General features: G+C 35.3%; 3 protein-coding genes across 7 annotated transcripts; all 3 read left to right on the top strand.

Annotated features, from left to right (window-relative positions):
- Positions 1 to 126: 126 nt before the first annotated feature.
- LOC105773610 (uncharacterized) lies at positions 127 to 10,642 on the top strand. Of its 2 annotated transcripts, XM_052632386.1 has the most exons (9): positions 127 to 517; positions 1,384 to 1,668; positions 1,972 to 2,031; positions 2,134 to 2,343; positions 3,416 to 3,534; positions 3,621 to 3,718; positions 9,814 to 9,938; positions 10,024 to 10,184; positions 10,304 to 10,642. In XM_052632386.1, coding segments are annotated over exons 1-9 (1,401 nt in total). In that variant the 5' UTR covers positions 127 to 175; the 3' UTR covers positions 10,305 to 10,642. The 2 variants fall into 2 exon arrangements, with proteins under 2 accessions (XP_052488346.1, XP_012451090.1); XM_012595636.2 differs by having other exon boundaries at positions 128 to 517; positions 10,024 to 10,642.
- Positions 10,643 to 14,141: 3,499 nt separating this feature from the next.
- LOC105773924 (hydroxyproline O-arabinosyltransferase RDN2) lies at positions 14,142 to 18,091 on the top strand. 3 transcript variants are annotated; one of them, XM_012596130.2, is made up of 10 exons: positions 14,167 to 14,285; positions 14,789 to 14,822; positions 15,219 to 15,785; positions 16,039 to 16,106; positions 16,327 to 16,528; positions 16,783 to 16,880; positions 17,037 to 17,106; positions 17,217 to 17,288; positions 17,410 to 17,523; positions 17,784 to 18,091. In XM_012596130.2, the coding sequence occupies exons 3-10, from the start codon at positions 15,366 to 15,368 to the stop codon at positions 17,844 to 17,846; spliced, it is 1,107 nt and encodes a 368-aa protein (XP_012451584.1). In that variant the 5' UTR covers positions 14,167 to 14,285; positions 14,789 to 14,822; positions 15,219 to 15,365; the 3' UTR covers positions 17,847 to 18,091. The 3 variants fall into 3 exon arrangements, with proteins under 3 accessions (XP_012451586.1, XP_012451584.1, XP_012451585.1); XM_012596131.2 differs by lacking the exon at positions 14,167 to 14,285 and adding an exon at positions 14,400 to 14,708; XM_012596132.2 differs by lacking the exon at positions 14,789 to 14,822 and having other exon boundaries at positions 14,142 to 14,285.
- Positions 18,092 to 19,436: 1,345 nt separating this feature from the next.
- On the top strand, positions 19,437 to 24,323 carry LOC105773432 (uncharacterized). Of its 2 annotated transcripts, XM_012595345.2 has the most exons (5): positions 19,437 to 19,459; positions 19,550 to 19,634; positions 22,269 to 22,861; positions 23,186 to 23,361; positions 23,448 to 24,323. In XM_012595345.2, exons 2-5 carry the CDS (start codon positions 19,613 to 19,615, stop codon positions 23,899 to 23,901), a joined length of 1,245 nt encoding a protein of 414 aa, XP_012450799.1. In that variant the 5' UTR covers positions 19,437 to 19,459; positions 19,550 to 19,612; the 3' UTR covers positions 23,902 to 24,323. The 2 variants fall into 2 exon arrangements, with proteins under 2 accessions (XP_012450799.1, XP_052488611.1); XM_052632651.1 differs by lacking the exons at positions 19,437 to 19,459; positions 19,550 to 19,634 and adding an exon at positions 19,918 to 21,782.
- The last annotated feature ends 1,836 nt before the right edge of the window (positions 24,324 to 26,159 follow it).

The following is a 26,159-nucleotide window of genomic DNA, read 5'->3' as shown; positions in this document are numbered from 1 at the left end:
TGCAATACATTAGATACTCTTGTTGTGTTGCTTGGTTGCAATACATTGGATACTCTTGTGACCATTTATGTTGGATTGATATTCTCTTAAACCTCTTTTAACCGTTTTTTTTTTCTTAATTAAAAAAAAAACGAGCAGACAAAAATATCTGTTAGATTCCGTTTTTCAACCATGGATGCTAGGGAGATATTTTGCAGATTCTATAATATTTGTACTCTCTTATGTATCACTCACTCACTCTCTTTGTTTTGTCGCCACTAACAAAGCAGCAACAATGAGTCCATCTTCTTCGTTAACCGCCGCTTCTTCATCATCGTCTCTTTGGATTCTCAAACCTTCTCCTGCTTTTAAATCCTCCAGATTCCAGTCAATTCCTCCTTCCCTTCCTCCGTCATCTCCGCCGTGTTTCCGTCTCCTCCGCCGTGCTGCATCCCTTCCGCACGCTTCTGCTACTGATTTTGACTTCGCCTTACATGATGCTCTCGAATCCTCTGGAATCGACACCTCTCACGCTAGAGTACTGCTATTTTATCTCTTCTTTACCGTAGTTTTTGTGATTGATCTTTTTCTTTTTGGAATTTTTTATATGCATTTCTGTTTCTGCCTTTAATCTCTTTGTAAAAAATGTACGATTATAGAAGTTATGCTTGGATTCCGAAATTCAGTTTGGAAAATGTTAGATTGAATTTGATTTAATGATGTTCGAGTAACTTCAATTGATTTTATGATGGAATTTACTTTTTTAAATTTATTTAAGTGTTCTAATCAATGTTGATCGAATTTTAATTCTTTGAACTTGATTTGGAAAATTTAGATGTGATTGTTTTGCCTCCTTATTGGGTTTGAAGAATCTTCAGTCATGGAAATTTGATCTTTTATTATTATTTTTAGTTTAAAGGATCATCCATCAAGAATTGATATTGTTATGGTGAATTTTGTGCTTGGTGGCATGAATCAATTTGTGTTTGTTACCAAATTTTAAGCCTTTCAGTTTCTTGTTTTTAGGGAAATTAAATGAACTTTCCATCCTGATGTGCCATGAAATAATAAGAGGAAAAATCGCTTGGCAAATAAAACAAATTTCTGAAAGCGTGTCTTGATTTTATAATCTCTGTATTTAAGGACATGCCAACAATTAGGACCCCGAACTTTCAATTTGAATGCTTCTTTTTTTTTTTTTTTTTTAATCTTGTGGAGGATAGAGGTTGAGATTTATGTTCCAGTTTTTCATTCAAGTCCGATAGAGTTTCACATATCCAAAATTAGGAAACACCATAGTTAAGTTCAATGGCAATTTTAATGATATATCAAGTTTGATCTAGTTAGTTACTTGTTTAAGTTTAAATCTAAAATTTTTATTTTTTTTAATTGATTTTTGAGCAGGAGGCGAGGAAGGGTTTTATTTCGCAAATTAATGAATTATCCAATGTCGAGAGAGAAACAAGTATTAGCATAAATAGACGTGTTGATCTTGGAAGAACAGCTCTTTACATAGCAGCAGAGGATGATTCTCTCATTTCGCACTCCTCTGTTCCTTTACCAGTGGATGCTTTTCTTGAAAGATTGGATGATCTTTCCTTGGGCTATTGCTCTCACTATAACTCATTGTCTAGGTCGTCACGGGAGAATTTTCTGGAGAGCATAGAGAAATATCTATATGTCAAAAAGGTACTTACAATAAAACTTTTAATTGCTTATAACATAATGCCTTGCTGCTGTTAATGTTATTTATGTCGTTTTCAAATCTTTTGACTATAACAAAGTTATTCTTATTTCTACTAACTAATATTAACTCTATTGAATTCAAGGAATTGTATGTGGTAATGAACAGTGTAGCGTCTATGCTTCTTTAGTTTTACTTTTATATTCGAAATAAAGATTTATGTTCTTTTAGTTGCTTAGTTTCTTAACTATTAATGCGATAGTCTACTCTACTTTTTCTAATTGGTCAATCCTTTAACTTTTTCAAAGGGATTCCGAAGATCTAGTGCCAAGAACCTTGCAGAGCCACGAGCCCTTTATCTTCACTCAGTATGAAATATAGCCTTCTATCTTATTATTTTATATTCTCTTCTGAAGGGCATATCATTTTGTAGGGATATTTTTTGTTAATTAATCTTAAGCTTTGAGCAGGTTTTGACACATCGTTCAGGTTCTGCTTTAATGCTTTCGCTCATACATAGTGAGATCCTGAAAATGTTTCGCTTGTGGGGCCTTTTGGATTTTGATGTAGAGATTTTTTTCCCACATGATCATTATGGTCTTCCGAGAGCCTATGATAAGCAAAAGAGCAAAGAATCTGATCAGCCACACATAATGACCGTACAAATTCTATTGGAGAAGGTGACATTTATACTCTTGGCCGTTTGGCTCCTTAAATTTCTATGTACTAAGTTTTGACCGCATCTCTGTTTTTCCCACTTTTTTTTTTTGGCTTTTGATAATTTAGTATCAAGTCTGGGCAAGTTCAAAATGAGTTGAAAAAATGGATGATAACTTGGATATAAGCTTTCTACTTTGTCTGCATGGGCTTTTTACAGTACAAAGAAAAGAAGAAACTAATATGTAAAATGATAGCTAATTATTTTATTAAAATTATATCCTTTCTCTTACTATTTTTGTTCTCTTATGTTTCATGAGAAGTCAATGTTGCTGTTTTAGATTTCAACTTCATTTATGTGATGTCATAACTGGTGTTGTAGTTTGCTATGTTGCTCCAAGTTTTCATTTTCTTTGAAGTGTTGTGTCCTGCACCCATATCCGACACATTCAGACATGGATACAAGCATATGGTTCCCCAAATATATTTAAAAATTTAGAAAATAATTGAACATACCTATGTAGGACTCAGACTTGTATTTGACACTCACAGGTAGCCTGGTTTAGATGTGGATATAAGCTTTGTCTGCATGGGCTTTTCACAGTACAAAGAAAAGAAGAAACTGATATGTAATTGCTAATTATTTGATTAATTATGTAATTTCTCTTTCACTATTCTTTTTCTCCTATGTTCCATGAGAAGTCAATGGTGCCGTTTTAGATTCAACTTCGTTTATGTGATGTCATAACTGGTGTTGTAGTTCGCTATGTTGCTCAGATTTTTCAGTTTCTTTGAAGTGTGTTGGGCCCAACACCCATATCCAACACATTGAAAAATGGATACGAGGATACGGTTCCCCAAATATATTTTAAAAATTAGAAAAAAGAATATTGAACATACCTATGTAGGACTTAGACTTGTATTTGACACTCACAGGTAGCTTGGTTTAAACTTTGTTTATATTCTTTACAAGAAGTTCTAATATGGCATTGGTCTTTTGAGTTTTGAGCAATTGTGGGAGATTTAGCTTCAATTTAGTCACCTTTGGCCTTCTTTTCTATTTTCGGTTTTTCTCAAATACTATCATGATTACAGGTTTTAAGAAACTTGAAGGCTGCTTTCTGGCCATTTCAACATGATCATGTTGATAGTTTATTCTTAAGGGCTGCCCATGCTGCCAATTGTGTAGATGACCCTAATGGCAGTCAAGAGAGGTATGTAATCTGTATTGCAATTTAATGTTGTTTTAGTATCTACTTTTGAAGTTTTAGGTTATAATTTCGTATTTGGTTTCTTGTAGTGCCTATCAGCTTGCATCTGCAAAGGCTGCTCAACATAGGCTAGAACGGGGTGTTTGGACCAGTGTACGTTTTGGGGATATGAGGCGTGCTTTGTCTGGTACGAATGTAGAAGATGTTGCATGAGTATATTTCCATTTCCCTAGTAATATGATAAGATCAAATTGCAGAAAGTAGGGAGAAAACAGAAAGCAAGAGCAGAGAGGGAGAGAAGAAAGCAAACTTTTCATTCAATAACTGAATTCGATGATCCATTCTTCCCCTCTCCTCTGCTGTTAAATGCACGAGAGAGAGAGGTCACAGCTGGTTTGAATTTTAATTAGAAGCCATTACGGCCAGCTGTAGACTTGAAACTCACCGTTTCATTAAACGGTGACATTCTACCCTCAGCCAATATGCCCCGTTTCAGCCTTAAACCCAGAACACACTGTTTCATTAAATTAGGTCCCTAAACAATGCGTTTTACTAACTACAATAACAGAAACAAAACAAAGAAAGAAACATAACCGAAATAACAGAAATTTGAATCCAATTACAGCAACAAAATTATCCCTTAACAAGTACTCCCCTGTTTGAAGAGATCCTTGTCCTCAAGGATCAAAAGCTGGATACCACTGTTGCATCTCATGTAAGACCTCCCATGTAGCATCTTTAGGAAAGGTATTAACCCATTCAACTAACACCTCAGTGACAACCTGGTTATCTCTCTTCACCATGCGACAATTGAGGATGCGAATGGGCTCCTTAGGTATCATGCCATCATGCCCTTCAAGAGGTAAGGTGGATTGGACCGGTTGTTTGCCAACATGGTGCTTGAGCTGGGATACATGGAAAGTAGGATGTATCCTAGACTCAGTTGACAGCTGGAGAGTACAGGCCACGGTTCCTACCTTAGCCTTAACCAGGAAAGGGCCAAAAAATTTGGGGGAGAGCTTCTGGTTGATTAGCTTCCTCAGTGAGTGTTGCCTATAGGGCTGCAGTTTCAGATAGACCCAATCGCCCACCTGGAAACTACGGTCACTCCTCTGATCAGCAAAGTGTTTCATCCGGTCTTGAGCCCTTTTAAGATGGTATCGCAGGAGGTGCTTGGCTGCTTCTCATTGTTGTAAGCTGCGATCCACACAATCCACAATGGAAGAGCCTGCCAAGTAAGGCAAATGTTGCTGTGGAGCTTGGCCATACAAAGCCTCATAAGGGGTCATCTGGATAGCAGAATGAAAGGTGGATTTGTACCACCATTCTGCCAAAGAGATTCAGCAAAACCAGTCCCCTGGCCTTTATCTTGTCATGCAGCGTAGGTAACCCTCCAAACACCTATTAAGCACCTCAGTCTGGCCATTACTCTCTGGGTGGTAAGCTATGGATAGGTGCAACCGGGTTCCCAGTTTCCTGAAAAGTTCCTGCCAAAAAGAACTAATAAAAACTTTATCCCTATCAGAGACTATAGAATCTGGGAGGCCATGAAGCTTATAGATGTTATCAATATAAGCTTGAGCCACAATCATAGCAGAAAAAGGGTGGGACAGGTCCACAACCACCAGAATTGTGCCATTGCCCTTGGAAGAAGGGAGGTCTTCAATGACGTTCATGCTAACTTCAGACCAAGCCTTGGTAGGAATGGTTAAGGGTTGGAGAAGGCCTAGATGAGCTGAAGTTTCATACTTGCACCTTCGACACACTGCAAACTCTTTCACCCATTGTTTAACAGCAGAATTCGGTCCCTTCCAATAAACCAAACTGGCCAGCCTGTGGCAAGTAGCATGGATGCCCGAGTGCCCTCTTGCAACACTCTCATGGAAGTATGAGAATAATTCCTGTTGGAGTTCTCGATCATTTCCCACCACTAACTTCCCTTTTCTTCTCAAGAATCGACCATCCCATGTGTACTTAGGATGAGAGGAGGGTTGGTGTTGGAGCTCGAGACATAACTTGCTGAGCTTGGGATCATTCTGCCAAGAAAGCTGCACTGAGTGAACAGCCTAGAGATAACTGAGCTACCTACCATCTGAAGTAATTGGCCCTCTAAACTGCTAGGCTGTCTTGAAAGGGCATCAACCACCACATTAGTGTTGGCTACCCATTTCTGCTGGAAAGGTGTGATGGCGTGCTGGTCAGAAAGGAACCTCAGGCTTTGATGATCTGTCCTGATGCGAAATCGGCGGCCCACCAAGTAGGGATGCCACTTCTTGACAGCCAAAAGGGCTGCCGACATCTCCTTCTCATAGATAAACAATGATTGATGCCTCATTCCAAGGGCCTTACAAAAAAAGGCAATAGGGTGCCCTTGTTGATGAAGGACAGGTCCCACTCCCAAACTGCTGGCATCAGCATCAATGCAGAAGTCAAGGTGAAAATCAGGCAAGGCAAGGACTGGGCAGTGTTTAGAGCACATTTCAGTGCCAGAAAGGCTTTGTCAGCCTGCAGTGACCAGCCCCACTCACCCTTCTTAAGGAGATCAGTCAAGGGCTTTGCCTAGGGTGCCATAGTCTTTAATGAACCTCTTATAGTAACCTAAAAGCCCCAAAAACCCTCTGAGCTCCTTAACTGGTTGAGGAGTATGCCAAGACATGACACTCTCCACCTTAGAATGATCCATGGCCACCTTCCCATGGGAAATGACATGTTCCAAATATTCAATTCCAGTAGAGCCAAATGGACACTTACTCCTCTTGGCAAACAGTTGCTGGTTTCTCAAGATATCAAAAACTCTTCTAAGGTGTAACAAATGATCTTGCCAAGACTTTGATACACCAAAATATCATCAAAGAAAACCAAAACAAATTTCCTCAGCAAGGGCTTGAAGATTGAATTCACCAGGGCCCGAAAATTGGAGGGTGCATTGGTTAGGCCAAAGGGCATGACCAAAAACTGATAGTACCCCTCATGTGTCCTGAAAGCGGTCTTATGGATGTTAGGCTCCCACATTTTGATTTGGTGGTAGCCTGACCTAAGGTTCAACTTGGAAAAAAACACTGCTTGACCCAATTCATCCAAAAGCTCTTCAATGATAGGGATAGGAAACCTATCCTTGATGGTCAATTGATTCAGTTGTCTATAGTCCACACGCAGCCTCCAACTACCATCATTTTTCTTAACCATCACAATGGGGGAAGCAAAAGAGCTATTGTTGTTCGGATAATCCCTACCTGCAACATTTCTTGAATCAATTTCCTCATCTCATTTTTATGCACAGTAGGGTACCTATAGGGCCTAATATTGACCACTGAAGTTTCATCCTTTAAGGGTATTTTGTGGTCTTGTAAATGAGAGGATGGTAGGCCTGTAGGTTCCTGGAAAATATCCCCATACTCCAATAATAATTGCAGCTCATCAGAGGTGGAAGTAGCTGTCATTAACAATGCTGACTGTCGTGATGCCTGCACTGGTGTAGTCAGCACCATTGCACAAGGTCCCAAAGTTTGGCCAACCACAGAAAAATATTTGGTGGACTGAGTTTCCTCCAGGAGTTGGATAGTGCCAGGCTGTATCCCTTTCAACACACATTGCTGCCCTTCATAAACAAACTGCATGGTCAAAGAGCTAAATTCCCAAGCAATGGTCCCTAAAGAAAGTAACCTTTGAACAACTAGTACCAAATCACAGCCCTTCAAAGGAAGCACAAAGAACTCAGTATGGAAACTAGTGGTTTGAGTCCTCCAATTCACCCCTCTACAGATTCCACAAGCAGACAAGATCCCTCCATTAGCAACTGTAACTTTCAGCCTACTCATTTAACTGGCAAAGACAACTGTCTCACTAACTTACCACTAATAAAGTTGTGAGTGCTACTTGAATCAACCAAGATGATAACCTTGGCATTTCCAAAGCATGCTACCACTCTCATAGTGTTGAGCCCTTGGGATCCTTGGATGGCATGCAAGGATAGTACTGGCCCTTGAGCAGTCTCCTCAGCTAGGGTGGGATCCTCAAGTTGATCAATGGAACTCTTCCCCTTCTCCCTCTATGCAGGGATCCAACAAGAGTTGATAGAGTTGAGGCTTCACACATTTATGGCCAATATTATATTTGGCTCCACACCAAAAGCACAGGTCATTTCTCTTCCTGGCCTCAATTTCAACTAAAGACAAGGATCTAGTTGGCCCCTTAGTCTGGCCCTCAAAGCTTGCAGTACCATTGGTCTGAGTGATAGGAATTGTTGCGACAGAAGCCTTGGAAGCACTAGAACTCAAGGCAGATAAGGGAGGTGCTCAAGAAGATACTCACCATCCAGACAAGAGCCCATGCTTGGAAGTGTTGTTGAGGATGTTTTTCACGTACCTAGCTATCCAAATATCGTCCACTAGAGACTTGGGTTTAAAAAGTTGTAGGTACTGCCCAATTTTAGCCTTCATATTGTGGATGAATATGCTTAAGCATAAGTCTCTGGTAGGTGCAGTTGATTCAAAAGGCTGACTAATGTGTCATGATATTGATCCACTGAACCCACTTGCCTCCAAGACACTAGATCTGTAATTGGATCCTGAAGGACACTTGACCCAAAACGTTTTCGTAGGCTTTGGGCATAAGAATCCCAGGTTAACATGTGAAAACCTCCCTGGCGTTTAGTGTAAAAGTGATGCCAGTCAAGGGTCTTACCCTCCAAAGGCAACATAACTGTTCTGACTCGAGTGTTGGCAGCAATTCCCTCAGCCTCAAAGTACTGCTCCAACTTGGCCCACCAAGCACGAAAAGCATTTCCATTAAATTGAAGCACTCCAAACTTTTAAGCTTTTGAAACGGTCTTCATACTGTCTGAATGGTGGGAAGGGCTCAAACTGCCTATATACACCCTAGGAGAAGTTGGCAAAGACTCCTTAGGGGGAAAGCCTGTTGGAGGTCCACCCAAGATCCCCTTGCCCTTGTTTGATGACTGACCAGCCACAGAAGAACCAGCCAAACGACCCAGGTATTGCTCGAATAGCCCTTGAAATTCTGACTTGAGCTCCCCTCAAAAATCCTCCTTTAGTTCCTTGAAACGCCCCTCCATACAAGTGTCCCATTGAGAAAACTCAGTCTGAAGCTTGGCCATCTCCTGCTGAAGATGGGTAACTTCCTTCTGCAATCGGGTGGAGATCCCGTCATCGGCCGTAGACAATCGCTAAGCTCTGATACATTTGATAAGATCAAATTCCGGAAAGTAGGGAGAAAACAGAAAACAGAAAGCAAGAGTAGAAAGGGAGAGAAGAAAGCAAACTTTTAATTCAATAACTGAATTCGATGATCCATTCTTCCCCTCTCCTCTGCTGTTAAACACGAGAGAGAGAGGCCACAGCTGATTTGAAATTCAGTTAGAAATCGTTATGGCCAGTTATAGGCTTGAACCGCACCGTTTCTTTTAACGGTGACATTTTACCCTCATCAATACGCCCCATTTCAACCTTAAACCCAAAACACATCGTTTCATTAAATTAGGTCCCTAAACAATGCGTTTTACTAACTACAAAAGCATAAACATAACCGAAATAACAGATTTGAATCCAATTACAGCAACAAAATTATCCCCTAACATAATATACATGAACACGTGATAGTCTAGAGGTGGCAAAAGCTAACCCAAATTTTTTACCCTTAACTTGACCCAACCTAACTGAAATCTAACTTAATAACTGAATGATCTGACCTGATTTTTCCCTCCACATATCATTCTCACTTCTTTTTCTTATCAAACACTCTCAATTTCTTTTTTCCATTTTTTTCATCCTCACTTTTCCACTCAACCAAACACACCCTTTCTCTACATTCTCTACATTGCAGTGGAAGAAGATTTTTGCACCATTTCTAGTCTAAGCATTTAGTCTTCTTCTCATTTTACTTGTCAGTCATGTTGCTCCGAAACTTATATTTTCTTGAAGTACTCATGTCCAACCCATATAAGTATACGGATATGAGTCTATGGGGATATGAACTTCCTAGGATCCATCAAATACATTGAAAAACCTAGAAAAAAATTGAAAATACCCATTTCCAACATATTTCCATATCCGAAACACACTTGAGTTCGAATAATATAGTTTGTCAGCTCAAGGTTCTGCTTAGCTGTTAACTTTCTTTGTCCTTCCCTATGCTTTTGGATTACTTTGCTCCTGCTTTAAACAAAATTTCTTTGTTTTCCCCCTCAAATGTCTTTTCCTCCTAAACTTGTTTGCCTGTATACGTTTGAAATGCAATATTGCGGTTAATGTACTCTCATTGCAGCATGTGAACGTCTCATTCTTCTAAAAACCGATCCAAAAGAAATTAGAGATTACAGCATTCTCCTCTACCATTGTGGATTATACCAGCAGTCTCTGAAATACCTCAGGTTGTACCAAGATGCAAAGGTAAAATTCAGTGTGATGTCAATATGTGACTTTTAATTTCGATTTTTACGGACTGAGATAAAGAAGTTCAATAAACTTATTGCAGAGTCCTTCCTCCTCACAAAGTAGGTCAACAAATTCAGTTAGCATTCTAGAAGAGGAAGCTGTTCAGAAATTGTTTGTGCGTCTGAATCTCATTGCAATGGAGGAAGACTGGTGCCAACCGATTTATGGCCGTAATTTTCTTGGCAACAACTCCGAGCCATGGTAATGCCATACTACGAATCTTTTCCTTACCAATCTTGCCTGAGTTGATTGAGAGACATTAAGTTCACATATCCACATTGAGTTTTGGATCTCTAAACTGATCCTATCGCATGCCTCAGATCGGGTAACTAAATAGAGAGATAAGTTATGATCGTTATTTCACGATTTCGACTCGGTCATCAATCCGCCACCGTAACAGATGCGATGAGACTGAAAATGTGTCCGTGATCGCAATTGGTCCGATGTTAGAAATTCAACATAAGCGTTTAGCTCTTGAATTTTCGGACATGAGTGGAAGATCACATCAAATAGTATAAGCTAGTAGATATTTGCACTTGATTTAGGGTTTATCTCTGTACAGCACCGAAAGTTTTGTTCTCATAACTCTTTCTAAATCACACTATCATTTGATCCTATTTATATTTTATAATAAAATGTTGATTTCTGGCAATTCATTATTTCTTAGTGTCATACTTGTGTAACATATTATATATTTATATAAGTTTTAATACTGTAATAAATTCATATTCGTGCATCTTTGTTGTGTTTGTATTATTCTTTTGTATTGTGTTGTGCTTTCTATTTATTTTTTTATGTTTTACAGATTTTCAAAATTGAAATAATTAAATCTATAATTATAGTAATTTGTTTTCTCGAAATTGATATTCTTTTAATTAAATAACTTTGAAGTTTAAAGGATATATCGGGATAAATAAGGCTCAAACGAACAAAATTTTGTTCATGTTTGTTTGTTTATGTTTGAAGCTGTTTATGTTGGGTTCGTGTCTGTTTAAGTTTTTGACTTAGTTGGATTAATGTTCGTGAGCATATTCGATTAATATTTTTGTAGGAAAATATTATTTTTGAAAAAATAGTTTATAAATGATCTGATGAGCAAATCTACAAAGAAGTTTGAATTTGAACATAAATGAACATAAATTATTCGTTCCTCCTCATTTATTTAGCTTAATAAATATATTATTTGAATGGTTCACTGTCACTAGTAGTTTGTCAAACGTTCTGTTCATTTATAGCTATATAATAACAATCATCTTATGATTTTTTCGAGTTTATAATATATAATTGTAATTGGATATTTTTAAATTATTATTTTTAAATATCATAATTTGTTTTTAAAATCATTAACAATGTGTTTTTGTTATATCAAATCCTACATAATAAAGAAAGAAAAAGACTATAGAGATCAATTGGGATACTCGTTCAACCTATACAAGGATTTAAAAATTCAAGTCAGGTTAGAGTTATTATTTAATTATAAAATTTTATTTAAATTAAATCATAATTCTTTAAAAAAAAATAAGAGGAGGCATTGAATTGATCCAGTACTTTAAATTTAATTGATGTTTGGCATGGGAGAAAATTTAATTTATGTTTGGCAATTAAAAAAGTAATAAAAATCTAGCCATTAAAAAATTAGGCATGTGTTGGGGACCAAGTCAGCTCCCATTTTCCCAATGCAATTCCAAATGCCATAAATATGATAAATAATATACGGATTCGAGTATCATTTACTTTTTAAATTAAATAATTATATATTATTTTGAAAATTATCTTTGGGATCTAATTGGAACGAATACACAAGTTAAGTTGCTTATAATATAAAATAGGATAAACTAAAAAAATAGTCACTTTTATTTGTTTCAAATTACAATTTAGTCACTTACATTATCTTTTTGTTACGAAGTGGTCACTCTACCGTTAAGCTTCGTTACCTCCCTAACAACGGTCCTATGTGGCTATCTAAATGAGTTTTAAATGCCGACTTGGATGTCCTACGTGGCAATCTAAATTAAATTTATTTAATTAAAAACCTATTTTCATCCCAACAACTGGACATCTAAGTTGGTATTTAAAACCCATTTGAACTATCGTTAGGGAGGTAACGGTAGAGTGACTACTTTGTAACAAAACGACAATGTAAATGACGTCAAACATAAGTGACTAAAATGTAATATGAGGCAAACAAAAGTGACTATTTTTGTAGTTAACCCTATAAAATAAGAGTGTGTTTGGAGATCACGAGATAATTGCATGAAAGTATAATTATTATATTTGATAATACAATTAGTAATAAAATTAATAAGAAGAATAAATATTCTATACAATTTTATTTAATTATCCTTTTATATTTGTTGGGATATTCTCTCTCTAACATTGAACATATAGTCCTGCTATTATTGATTAGCCAAGTAAAAATAATTAATAATAAATATTATGTAATTTAATTCATTATTTAGTAGGTTAAAATGTGAATAAAATATTTAATTTGTAAAATATATATTTTAAAATTAAAATATTATTATTATATAAAATAAATTTTAAAGTTAAATCATGGTTATGATTGGAAAGAGATACGATAATTGTTTGTAATTACTTGTATAACTACTCTAATTCTCATCATCTCTCTAAAATTTGTATGGTATAGATGGGATGGTCCAATTTTATTCAATTTAGTGAGGCCTACTAATTATTATTGGTTTTCCAAACACGTTCTAATCATATATATATATATATATATATGCTATAGCAATACGAGGCTAAAAAAGGAAATAATAGTCGTGTTGACATTATATATATTTTGGACACACGACACTCTCCATTAGAAGTACTAATTTACAAATTGGATAAATTACTCTTTTACTCCTTGTCTTTTAATTTTTAAGATATTCCATGGCTTTTGTTAAATTTTTTAAATACTTTTTATATGTTAAATCATATATATAAATTGGGTAAATTACTCTTTTAAAAATTTTAAGTTATCACATACATTTTGTTTAAATTTTTAAATGTTAAATATAAAGTTGATTCTAAAGAAATTATCTCTTTATTTTAAGATTTTATTTAATTGAATTAACTTTCAATGATATAATGTTAAAATTAATGAATATTAAATTTGTTTAACTTAAAATATAGTTTAAAAAAGACACATATTAATAACATTTATCAAATTAAATTTATATTTTTAAATATAATAAGAGTTAATTAAATTTATTGATTAAAGTAGAAAAAGATAAATATAAAATTACAAAAACTAAATTTTAGCATTAAAATAAATTAATTTAACAATGGATATAAAACAAATAATTTGTAAGAAATTATTAGTAATATTATTTAAATTCTAATATATTAATATTCAAACTGTAATGAATTTTTATATAATTTTAAAGAAGATTATTTATACACTGTCTGTCGGAAGAGTTTTTAAACTACACAAACAAAATTAGGGGTTGACAAGTGCTCTATAGGAATATAGAAAAATATTTTTAAAAAATACATGTCAATTTTGTAAGGTTTTTGTGGAATAACAAAGTACGCACCCTTATTTCAATATTCAATATTTTTAAAATTTAAATCACATTAGTATAACTCATTTTAAATTAGTTAAATATTTTTAAAAGTATTTTATAATTACATTACTTTTTCAATTTATTAATACATATTTTTAAAATATATTTAAAATAATATTATAAATTTAATATATACAACCGAATCATATAAACTAATTATTATAATTTATTATAATAGATAGAGTAGTGGAAGTAAAAGCTTCACATGCAAGTTAAAGTTTATTTATTTATTATTTTAATATAATTTAAGAGTATTTTACAACTTTATTTTTGCTTTGCTTTTCTTCCATTTATATAATTATTATTTTATAGAAGGACAAAATACAAAACTACTCTTAGAAGTGGGTAATATTTCTAGTTTTTATCCTAAAGAAAGAAAAATAAAATAACTATTTTTAGGGAAAAAATAAAATTACTTAAACTATAATAAATAAATCAATCAATTCCACTAAAAAAATTGTAAGCAAAATTTCCAATTTCCACAGAAAAAAAAAGGAAAACGAAATTGCAAGTAAAATTTCCTTACCCTTTTAATGAATTCACAGTAATATTCATGGATTCCATTCCACATATGGTTATTATCAATCTTTTAATTTCCAAGTTTCCTTTTTTTTCATCTTCAATTTTCTCACTTGCCAATCATAACTTAAATTGACACCCACCATTGACCAACCCCTCCTTCACCTCCACAAGACTTCAACTTTTCACTTTACAAAATCTCTCTCAGATAACTGTAAGGTTTTCTCTAACATGTAAAAAAGCAATAGTGTAATCAACAAGCTTGGTTTTTTTTTTTTCCCATGTTTTAATGGTTTATGCCATGTAAAATTTCTTTAAACAAACAACATGGGTTTTAAGCTAATAAGCTTTTAAAAATACAATATATTCATTTCCAAAGTTCTTAACTTGCATCTGGGTTTTTCTTATTTACCTTGTTTTTGCATTAAAAACCATTCCTTTGTTCTCTTTTTCTTCTCACAAATCAAAGTTCTTAAAACTTCAACTTTTTATTCATTTATTCATCTGTATTTATTTGTCTGTTTGTTTGACTTTTTATTTAGTAAACGTTTTTGAATTGTATTCACTAGTGGCAAGTTCTATATATATTTTATTCACTTATTTTGTTTTTGATCTCAAAATTCTGACAAGGTTGCCTGTAAGTGGGGGTGTTTCTTTAACTTCAAACCTTGCAAATTGAGTCTCTTGTTTTGACTTTCTTGTTTGGTTCTTGATTAGGTCTCAAGATTTCCTTGATCTCCATCCTTTCTGGGTATGTTTTGAATTCCTTTTTGTCTGAAACTTGTAAAAAACAGTGTTTGCTTTTACCAATTGCATTGGTTTCTTGATTGATTTTCATGGAAATTGAATGGTGTTGTTTGGTTTTATTGAAATATGGATCCCTTTTTGTTCATTCTTTCTGTATGTCTTCATTTTTCTTGAAATATTCGTGTTCGACATGTTTTTAGACATGGGTTCGGGGTATCGAACATTTATACTCGAATCTGAGCAACATAGCTTTGGTGTGCCTGTGATAATATTTTGTCTGTTTTATGTAGATTTTCTGAATAGTCTTTCTATTTTTAGTTGCAACATATTCTTGCTTGATTTTGGATATTCCGTGGACTTTGTTGTTCGGTTCTTGATTGGCGTCAACTTCGTTTTGCAGTAATTCTTGGAGCTTGCATTCTCCTGTTAGTGTACTCCAACTAATGGTGTAGTGGCTTTTTTCCATTGTCAACCGCTGTGGGCGTTTTTGCGGTGTAGAGCTCGTTTTTAAGCAGTTTGGACTTTGGAGGATCGGAGATCGTGGTCGATGATATCGAGAAAGAACATGGGAAGTGCTTCGCCGCTCCTTCTCATTACATTAGTTCTTGGTGTTTGCTTTGCCACATATAATCTTGTAACAATGGTAATGCACAATAGATCTATTTCCAAACTGACAATCTATAACTCCGATGGTGGAATATTTGTTGATCCCATCATTGAGATGCCCGAAAGTGTGAGGAAATTGAAGCGTGCCAAAATGCCTTTCCATGTTGCCTTAACTGCCACTGATGCTCCCTACAGCAAATGGCAGTGTCGTATCATGTACTATTGGTATAAGAAGCAGAAGGACTTACCTGGGTCGGAGATGGGAGGTTTCACTCGTATTTTACACTCTGGAAATCCTGACAATTTGATGAACGAGATTCCTACTGTCATAGTCGATCCTCTTCCAGCAGGGCTTGATCGGGTGAGTTTTGTTGCGATACAATATTTTTGGTTACCACTAGTCACTGTCACTTTTTCTTTGTGTGTTTATAGGCTCGGAAAGGTCTTAGAGTTTTGTTTTATTTGTTTAAGCCATCGATCCGGACAAAGTGAACTAATTTGTCTTTCAAGAAGTCGGATTAGATTTCTTCTCATCAGTTATCATGAGCCTTAATTACATTGAAACAATTATAGATTGATGTAGCTTGAAAGAATGTATTCTTTGTATTTGTCAGGGATACATCGTCTTAAATCGACCATGGGCTTTTGTGCAATGGCTGGAAAAGGCTACAATTGAAGAAGAGTGAGTGCTTTTACATATCATGATTTCGTTATCAGTTTCGTAGTACCTTAATCCATTACTTGGGTTTGGGTATGAGTGCAGTTTTTCCATGTATTTGGGGTTCCTCGAAGGTACCATCCTGATATCTGAATATGTGTCGGACATGGGTAACTTCGAGAACAATGAGAAGTCAAAGCAATATAGGTTTCTAAAGCCTGTTTAACCATTTTTCTCGATGCAGATACGTATTGATGGCAGAGCCTGACCACATTTTTGTCACTCCCCTACCTAATCTAGCACATGGAGGATACCCGGCTGCATTCCCCTTTTTCTACATTAAGCCGGATCAGAACGAAAAGTTGTTAAGGAAGTTTTTCCCGGAGGAGATGGGACCGGTGACAAATATTGATCCAATCGGCAATTCACCCGTCATTATCAAGAAGGTAAAAACAACTCCTATTAACTGATTTATAGGTTAGGCTCGATGCAGAGTTGTCTGACAATTAAGCGCTGATTTTCATTATTAGATCCAAGTTCTCAGATGATTGTATTTGTTCCTCCATTGTCACCCTTGACGGCATTCCTTTTACGTTGTCATTATTTTTTGTCAATTGTCATAGATTCGGATTCAAGTCTATTAAAACCTTTTGGATTAAAAGGAGATGCTTCTATATATTGAAGGACTTTTCTTATACAGGAATTATTGGAAAAAATCGCTCCTACTTGGATGAATGTTTCTTTAAAAATGAAGGATGATCCCGAGACTGATAAAACTTTTGGATGGGTGCTAGAAATGTAAGTATTGGCTATCTTACTCAGACTTTGGCAAGATTGTCGGATATGAGTATCTGTCCGACATGAGCATGCTCAAATTTCTTTTAATCTTTCTATATATATTTCCATGCCCTGTCCGAATATGTGTAGGTATTGACATGTTTTCTGAACTTAAAGGTATGCTTATGCTGTGGCATCGGCTTTGCATGGCGTGCAACATGTACTTCAAAAAGACTTCATGCTTCAGGTTTGGCACCTTTTTTTTTAAAGGTTTTCTCTTTTTGGCATATGTTTCCTTTTCTGTATAGTTTTCATTGATGCGTCTCGTTGCGTTTTTATTATCTGTTCGTAAATCAGCCACCGTGGGATCTGGAAATAGGGAAAAAGTACATAATTCATTACACCTATGGATGTGACTACAACATGAAGGTAAACTGTTTTTACATGTTTTATGATAGGTTCTCAGCTTGTTGCTATTCCAAACGCAACTACAGACGTGATTTATTTTAAATGTTAACATGTTTCAAGATTGCCTTCATTTTACATTCAGGGTGAGTTAACATATGGTAAAATCGGTGAGTGGCGATTTGACAAGAGATCGTTTCTACGAGGACCACCACCACGAAATCTCCCCTTGCCTCCTCCAGGGGTCCCAGAAAGCGTGGTACGTATTTACAAATATAAGTATTAAGAAATGGTATAAGACCAATCTTAGGGACCGATATTGCGGTGTTTGTATTGTGTTTTCCGTTAGGTTTGAGATAGTCTTTGTTTTGTTGGTGACTATGGATCGTTCAGCTGAGCCAAGTCATACGGCATTCTTTTTTGAGCTTGACTCAGCTGAAACAAGTTGTGACATACATAGCACATTTGGGTTCAACTTTTCATCTCCGGTTTCATGTACTTGAATTATTGTGTCTGCAGGTGACGCTTGTGAAGATGGTGAACGAGGCAACGGCTAACATTCCAAACTGGGATGCGGAATAAACGTCCGATAATAGGTTAAGGAAGGAAAATTGAAGTAGGAATATACCCTTTAGCTGAATTGAAACATGCAAGAAATATGAAGTTGTAATAGTGTGATAAAGCATTTAACAAAATTTTTTTTGAAGAGGAAAAGAGTTGAATATCAATACGGTTTGTGAAATAGAGATGACAAAAACTCTTTGCTACATGAATTAAGTTTGAACGTTAGAAATAAAACATGATGGAATTCCAGCTTCTACTCTTTACCCTTTGATTCCATTAGCTTAGAATGGTCTTTGATGGATTGGATTCTGGGCTTTCTCATAAACTTCATAACTGGGCCAAAAATTGTAATCTGGGCTTTCTCATAAACTTCATAACAGGCCCGGAAATACTATGAATAAAAAAAAATTCAATAAATTCTAATACCTATCCCAAACCTAGATCTTTAACTTAACAAATAATGTTCTCGAGAATTCACAAAGGAAATTTTTTAAGGCACCAAAATAAAACATGAAAGACAAAAAAGTATGAATTGAACAAAAGAGCCACAAGAAAGCGATAACATACCAAGTGTTTGGGTAAATGAAATAATTACAAATGAGAGGAAAAACTTCTATTTATAGTTGAACTCTCCTGATCCAACGGTTTAGTTGAAAATAATCAGCGACTAAAATTGTCTACAGATTGAGATTCTTGAGGGATTTTTCAAGAACCTCTAAGGTTATAAAATGTTCATTCTTGTAAACTATAAGTTTCTTGTAAACTAATATTTTAAACCATAAAAATTATACAATAATATAAATATGTGTCACTATAACTAGTGATGGGAAGCAAAGAGAAATCAATACGCAACAACAGGATGCAAAATGAATTAATTGTTAAATTTTAATTTGATAAAAATAAAAAGAATAAATAAATTAATTATATTAATCAAATACACAAATGAGTTACAAATAATTAAATCCAAATATTAATTAAGAGGATAGACCCATGGTTTAAAGGTAAAATTGGTATTTCTTCGAGAATCTTTACATTATTAAGGAAAAATTGTATTGAGATTACCCTTGTATTTTGAAAAATGAGATTATCATTTTAAAGTAAATGTTATTCGAAATCTTACATTACCCCATTAATGGGAATCTAAATTTTTTGATTAACTAAAAATTTAATTTCCAAGCAAATGAGTATCGAACGCAAGTCCCATAAAAAAATACAATCAGTACAAAACGAACAATATAGGTAGTACAAGATAAAGACTAGAGAGGCCCGAAACCCAAGAACAAATTTTACTACGTGACTTATTGTGACAATGTAAATTTATTATTGGTTAAATACGTAGTTTTAATTATGTGATGGACTAATAGTAAAAATAAAAATAGACAACGCAATGACTAATTGTATTATCAATTTGAAGCTACTAATAACAATATAAAAGTAGAGAAAAATAAATCTAAAAGTTCAGTTTAGTAAAAGGACTAATACCATAATTTAGCGTTTTTTAACCAGTGCAGCAGGCAGCCCACGACCCGATTCGAAATCGAACCGGTTCGAACTCGGCCCATGTACAGATCAAATATACATAAACTTCTTTTCACCATTGTCTCTTTTTGCTCTCTCTAGCATCAGACAAGGTTAGTCTCTTCTCTACGCTTTTCTTTTTGTTCGAAATCGCTCCATTTTTTGGGTTCTTTTATTTATTTAGTATCATTTATTTTCTATAGGTGAGGGAAAAAAACAAGAGGATCTGATGTACTTGCCTGTGGATCTTAATTATAGACAAGATCATGATGGCCCTTGAAAATAAAGGTTATATTTTTATTTTTAAGAGTTCTTTTTTTTTTGAGTTTAAAGTTTGGAACTTTGATCTGCTTTGAGTTATGGGTTTCGGTTTTTTAGATTGACTATATATTTATATATATGTAAATTTTCTGTGGTGTTTTCATTAATGGGGTTTATAACAAATGTGATATTTTCAGCATTGTCTTGATGGGTTTTTTATTTGTATTTTTTAATCTAGTTCTTTTTATTGCTCTGGGTTGCTTCAGTTTTGAGTGTTATTTGAATAATTTAAATCGAATTTAGGATCCAATAGATGTCTGATATGTTTCACAGTCGACTGGTTTGAGATATGGCATTTTAAATTTGACGCTTTATTGAATTTCTGCACTGCCATTGATCATATATGTAATGCCGAATGCGATAAACTGAAAGTATTTATTATACTGTGTTGCCTAAGTAGTATTTTGGACACCTGTGATACCTTGTATTGGATAATGAAGAACTATTGAATAGCTTACTGGCTAAACTGTTTGATAAGGTTGGCATGTTTGATCCTAAAAGGGATGTATAAATTGAACCTCTTGTTTGTTTATTGGAATGATTGGAAGAGAATTATGTAAATGTTGCTGGTCAGATTTTTTTCTAAGCTGTCTTTTAAGCAAGCAGTGATTATGCAGACAAGCTTTAGGTGGCTTGTTGGATTATTTCTATATGTTTTGAAATATTTAGCCTTTTATACTCTTTTGAAGCTACTTTGACCCAATTCTTCCTTTTTCTCGTACCCGTATCAGATACATTTTAGACAGAGATATGGGGAGATGACTCTCCAAGGACCCTCTAAATACATAGAAAAAATCAGAAAAAAATAGCATATGCCCATGCTGGACGCATACTCGTATCTGACACTCACATGCTAGTTCGACTAACATAGTTTTTGTGGTACCCTATTTTGTTGCATAGCCTCATTGGCATACACATCCATCACAGTGGAGTTACTCTTTCTGTATTCAATGAGCTGCCTCTCGTGTTTAGATTCCCAAAAGGCTGTTGGAAACTCTTGGTGCCTGGAGTACTGATTGACTTAGATTTTATTGATCCTCTTTTAGCTTAGTTTCACTAGCAATCAAGTGTAAATTTAGGGTTGGTTCAATCGGTAGGTAGCTTTAGCATCTTATATGGCCTAGCTTTGACTCTTTACTTTTCCTGAATTACTTGTGTCCGACACTTATCTAGACATGGGTATGGGGATATGAGCTTGAAGGATCCTCTAAATGCATGGGGAAACTTAGAAAAAAAATTAACATGCCTGTGTCGGACACATTTTTATTGACACTCACACCCTAGTCCAAGTAGCATAGTCTAACTTGACTTATGCCCTCGTCCAAATGAATTGTGTAATTGATGTTTAATGTGCTTAAGATAATGTAAGTATTAAAGTTGAGCTAAACGAGAATAAGAGAAATAAAGCCGTGACATCATACTAGGTGTTCATGCCTCGCATAGTGCATCACTGGCATTGTGTTTCCTTCAAACTTTTCAATGATGTTTTGAAACGAGTCATTTGGAGGGTTATCAGAGATTTGTATGAACTGATGACTTTCATGATTTGCATCTGTTATCTTTTCTATTAGAATGCTTTGATATTTTAGTTTTGTATTAGCATTTAGGAAAGCAACTTCATTGTTGATCTTGGGGAAGTTATGGCAGCTTGAATATTGACCTTATGGAGATATTTTGGCATCTAAGGTCCTTTTATTGATATGCTTGGTCAATTACCGGCCACTTGAATTTCAGCCTGTGGAGATAGATGGAGGTGTTGACAGAGATATTGACCTTGCATCTTCTTAGCCATGTCTTTCACCTTAAAATTAGAAGTTTGATGGAGGAATATATGGGGTGGGATCCTTATCTTTGAGGGTCCTGAGTTTTATAGTTTCATTTTCATTTCTTTAATCCTATTTAGGCCACCATTTTCTTGCATATGGTTAAAGATATATGTTGGCTCCACTATGGGAGTGAAAGATGAAGGGGCACCGCTGAAGGTAGTAATGCTTGCTATGCCTATCAATCGAATATATGATATTATTGTGTGACGCATGCTGGTGAGTTAAAGCCTTTTAAGACATGCTACAAGTTCCCTTCGAGCTTCACCCATCTATGTTACTTGGACTTGGGGTAAGTGCTGGATATTAGTATGCTTAGTTTTTTCTAAGTTTTTTTGCTATATTCCCATGCTCATGTCTGAATATGTATGTGATATGGGTGTTAGACACAGGTACATAAGAGAAAATGAAGAGTCGGAGTAACATAGACCCCTATTGCTACTTGCTACTGATTTGTCTGTCAAAGGAACCACATATAGAGTTTCCTTAAACTTCTTTGTGCTATCAAATGTGTGGGTTCCCTTCTAGTTTTAGGAAACATATTTTCTTGTCTGAAATCCCAATACTGGACTCATGCATCACAATTCAAAACATATCTTGAACTTTCTGTTTATTCAATTTTTACTCTCTTTTTTTTCTTTCATTTTGCACTTTGCCAATGTGTCAATAGTTGGCATTTAATTTTTTGTTCTTGATTCCTATGAATTAGTATGGCTTTATTGGTGATACATACATCAAGATTGATATTATTCTGATGTTTTTGCTTTTATTTTTGTAGAAACAATGCAGAACTGTGAGGCAACCTTAAAATGCCTCCAGACAAAGGGGTTCCCGTACAACCTGCAATGTAACAGGAATTCAGTTGAAGGCATTCCAGAGCTTAAACATGATTTCGGTACTCATCCGGGCAGAGATGTTGTAGAACCAGTTTGCTCTTTGAGTGGAGAGTTTATGGAACTTCCGAATGAATTTTACCACAAACCTACACTCCACCATGAATGTGGCTCATGGTCGACCTTCTATCCTGATTCTCATAAGTTGCAGGCATACCCGTTGAATGCTTTTGGGGGCCAAGTTTACCACTTTCCTGTGGATAACCGATTTCATTATGCCCCATTTAATGTGATCACTCATGGATACCCGTACGAATTCCAGTTCCAAGATTTTCAGTACTTTGTGGTCATAGATTTTGAGGCTACCTGTGACAAGGAGAGAAACCCACATCCACAGGAGATTATCGAGTTTCCATCTGTTATTGTGAGTAGTGTTACTGGGCAGCTGGAAGCTTGTTTTCAGACATACGTCCGACCAACTTGCAATCAACTCCTGAGTGATTTCTGCAAGGATCTGACTGGCATCCAACAAATTCAGGTTAGTTCCAAATCTCTTATGTCTCTACCCAGATAGGAAAGGTAACATGAATTTGAGTTGGTTATTTTAGTGGACTCGGAAGTAGTATCTATTTGATTTTTAGACTATAGCGTCTATTGAATTGTGTTTGGATAGAATTCAAACAAGATAGACGATATAAGATGGAATCTGTGGGGGACTCTTATTGTTAGGCTTCATTTTGACAAGGGTTCTCGATAGCAAGTTAGATTGGGATATTTGAATGGGGTTTCTTGCTCTTTTCTCGGTAATTTTTCTGGTATGACTTGTGATCCCGTATTCTAAATATGCACATATTTGTTCTAGGTAGATAGAGGTGTTACTTTGAGTGAAGCTCTTATTAGGCATGATAAATGGCTCGAGAAGAAGGGCATAAAGAACACTAACTTTGCTGTGGTGACATGGTCGAACTGGGATTGTCGGGTTATGCTGGAATCTGAGTGCCGGTTCAAGAAGATTCGTAAACCTCCTTACTTTAACCGGTAAATAGTTTAGATATGTGCTTGTTCAATTTTTTTCTTCAACAGATCATATAATTGACATGATATGTATTTTTCCTATTTGACAGATGGATTAACTTAAAAGTTCCCTTCCGTGAGGTTTACGGTGGCATGAGATGCAATCTGAAGGAGGCAGTTGAGATGGCCGGTCTAGCCTGGCAGGGCCGTGCCCATTGCGGCCTCGATGATGCCAAAAACACTGCTCACTTACTTACCCTCATGATGCGCAAAGGTTTTAAATTTGCGATCACGAACTCACTGTTGTGGCAGGCTAGTGATGGTCCATTGATTTGGAACCCGGTCCCCGAGAACATGGCCTTCTTTCCACATCACCCCCACAAGCCAAAGGATCAGCAAATGCCCCTATTCCATTACCACCCTTATTGTTTCTGTGGGGTGAAGAGTAGCAAAGGAGTGGTTCGGGAGCCCGGACCGAAGCAAGGAAGTGTGTTCTTCGGTTGTGGAAACTGGACTGTCAACCGAGGTGCCCGCTGCCACTACTTCGAGTGGGCTTCGTCCTGAAACTGAATTTGCAACAGCATATCCATCTCTCATGATGGCATCTTAAACCCTTAATGTAAAAAAAAAAAAAAAAAGGTTAAAAAAAGAAGAAGAAAACGGTAGTGGGTTGTCTCCTCATTGAAGCACACACTACTTGGTGAGGCTTCTGCATCTTGAAAAACTTGTGTTCATACTTGGCATAGTTGCTCCGGAAGCGGGCATGCACCGTAAACATCAGTTGATTTCCAAGGTACGAGATCTTCAACCTATATAATTCGGACTTGTTGAATCGAGAACAAATCAGGAATATGAGGATTTGGGTAGTTAGGATGATGCATTTACAAGTTTAAACGTGCTAAGTTTATCATAATAATATTAACGAGATAGGGAAAGCTTTGATTTCCTATGCATTTCTAATGGGGAATCAGCAATGTTTGCTTGCACCTTACTTCTTTAGTTTCCTCTCTTAACTAAAAAACTTGTTGCTCTGATTTTCATTTTTCTTGAAACATCGGTGTTCGATATCTATGTCTGATGCACATTCGGACATGGATATAGAGATATGATTTTCCAAAGACTCCAAATCTATGGAAGTCTTGGAAAAATTTGACCACTCGGACACGTACTCCGATCTGACACACTAGAGATCGAGTATTATCTAACAACCATTCCAAACTTAAAAAGCTCCAACAGTGGTAAATTTCTTCTAACCATGTAATCTAATCAATGGTTATTGGAACCTGATCAAACCGGCTAGTTAGACTGCGAACCGGTTGGTATATTGGTCCAGACAAAAGGGTTGAATCGGTTTTTGAGCGAATTGTTCATAACTGATTCTTTAATGAATTTGTTAGTAATCCATTAATTAACAAAATCTAAGATTAGCGATGATGGTATAAAGATTATAAGTGTTAAACGTAGGATTGTGTTAAGTAGATTTGATCATTTGTATATTCATATGTGTATTGGTGTTGAAGGCAATTTTGTATTTGTATAAATTATGATATCTCATTAAAAAGATGTGATGATGTTGTATTTATATCATGTTTATGTCATATCATGCTCATGTTGTGTATAAGCACTTACTAGCAAAACACTATCAAGTATTATTTGATATTAATGTGTATTTTAAAGCTAGAAATGATATTTGTATTTATTTGTTTTAGTCCTTCAAATTTATATTTATACAAAATTTGTATGTTCATAATTTATGTTTTATATATTTTCTTTTTTGGAATCTTAACTAAAATGAAAATAATTTTAAGGACCAATGAGAAAGCTTGAATGAACCTTTTGCAGGTTTAAACTCTTATTCGAACTAATTGTATTCTTGTGGAAGGTGTGTGGCCAAGGGAGACTAAAATGAATCATAAATTTTTGAAGGTCAAAAGATAATTTTATTATTATACTAATTTATAATTTTATAATTTTTAAAAGGATCTAAAAACAATTTTGCCATTTAACGATATGAAGGGCAATGCTTGTTCCCCTTTAGGTTTGTTCTTGATCCCTATAAAGGAGAAACCAACAAGGAGATCATTCAACGTGACAATGCTATACTTTTTTTATGTAAATTTTTTTTTTCGGAAATATGATTTTGTAATAGTCATATGTTTGGGGGGTTTATTTGTAAGAACTTAATCCTCCAATTTGGAGTCGATCTTCGATCAAATCCTTTAATGGTTGCAAAGAGAGGGGTTAAAGAACATAGAGGCAAGTTTTTATTCTCTTGTACTTTGTGGGAAAATTTAGAAAGCAAGAAACAAGATTTGTTTTTGGACATACAAATCCAAATCCATATTGTTGGGGATCGACTTGTATAAACAACGAAAGAGAAAAATAGAGAAGATCAAGAAGACAAATTTTACGTGGAAAATTCTTTTAAAGAGGATTAAAAACTAGAAGGCTTCGGGTTTTTACTAAATAAAAAAACAAACAAAAGTATAATATGGAAAAAATAAATCTAAATATACTAAACGTATAAACCCAAGCCCCGAAAACAAAGCCCTAACTCGAGTATAAAATTCTCTCCATAGCTACTACGAAAACTTTCACCAAAACTCATCTACGACTATGTCTTGTTGCCATCAAAAGAAAAGCTTTATAGTGCTACATCTTTAATTGCTTCATCAAAATAGGGATACAAGACCCCTTTAAATAGGTTAAGTTTAAAGGACTAAAACAACTAAAACATCCCTAAAGTAATCAGAGTTTGAGCTTTAGTGGAGCTGCTATTATAAGGGATAATAATAATTTGGTAATGGTTTGTAAAAGATTGC

This window comes from Gossypium raimondii, chromosome 6, assembly GCF_025698545.1.
Source record: "Gossypium raimondii isolate GPD5lz chromosome 6, ASM2569854v1, whole genome shotgun sequence".
In the NCBI taxonomy this organism is placed as follows: domain Eukaryota; kingdom Viridiplantae; phylum Streptophyta; class Magnoliopsida; order Malvales; family Malvaceae; genus Gossypium; species Gossypium raimondii.
This window is presented reverse-complemented; position numbering and strand designations above follow the sequence as displayed.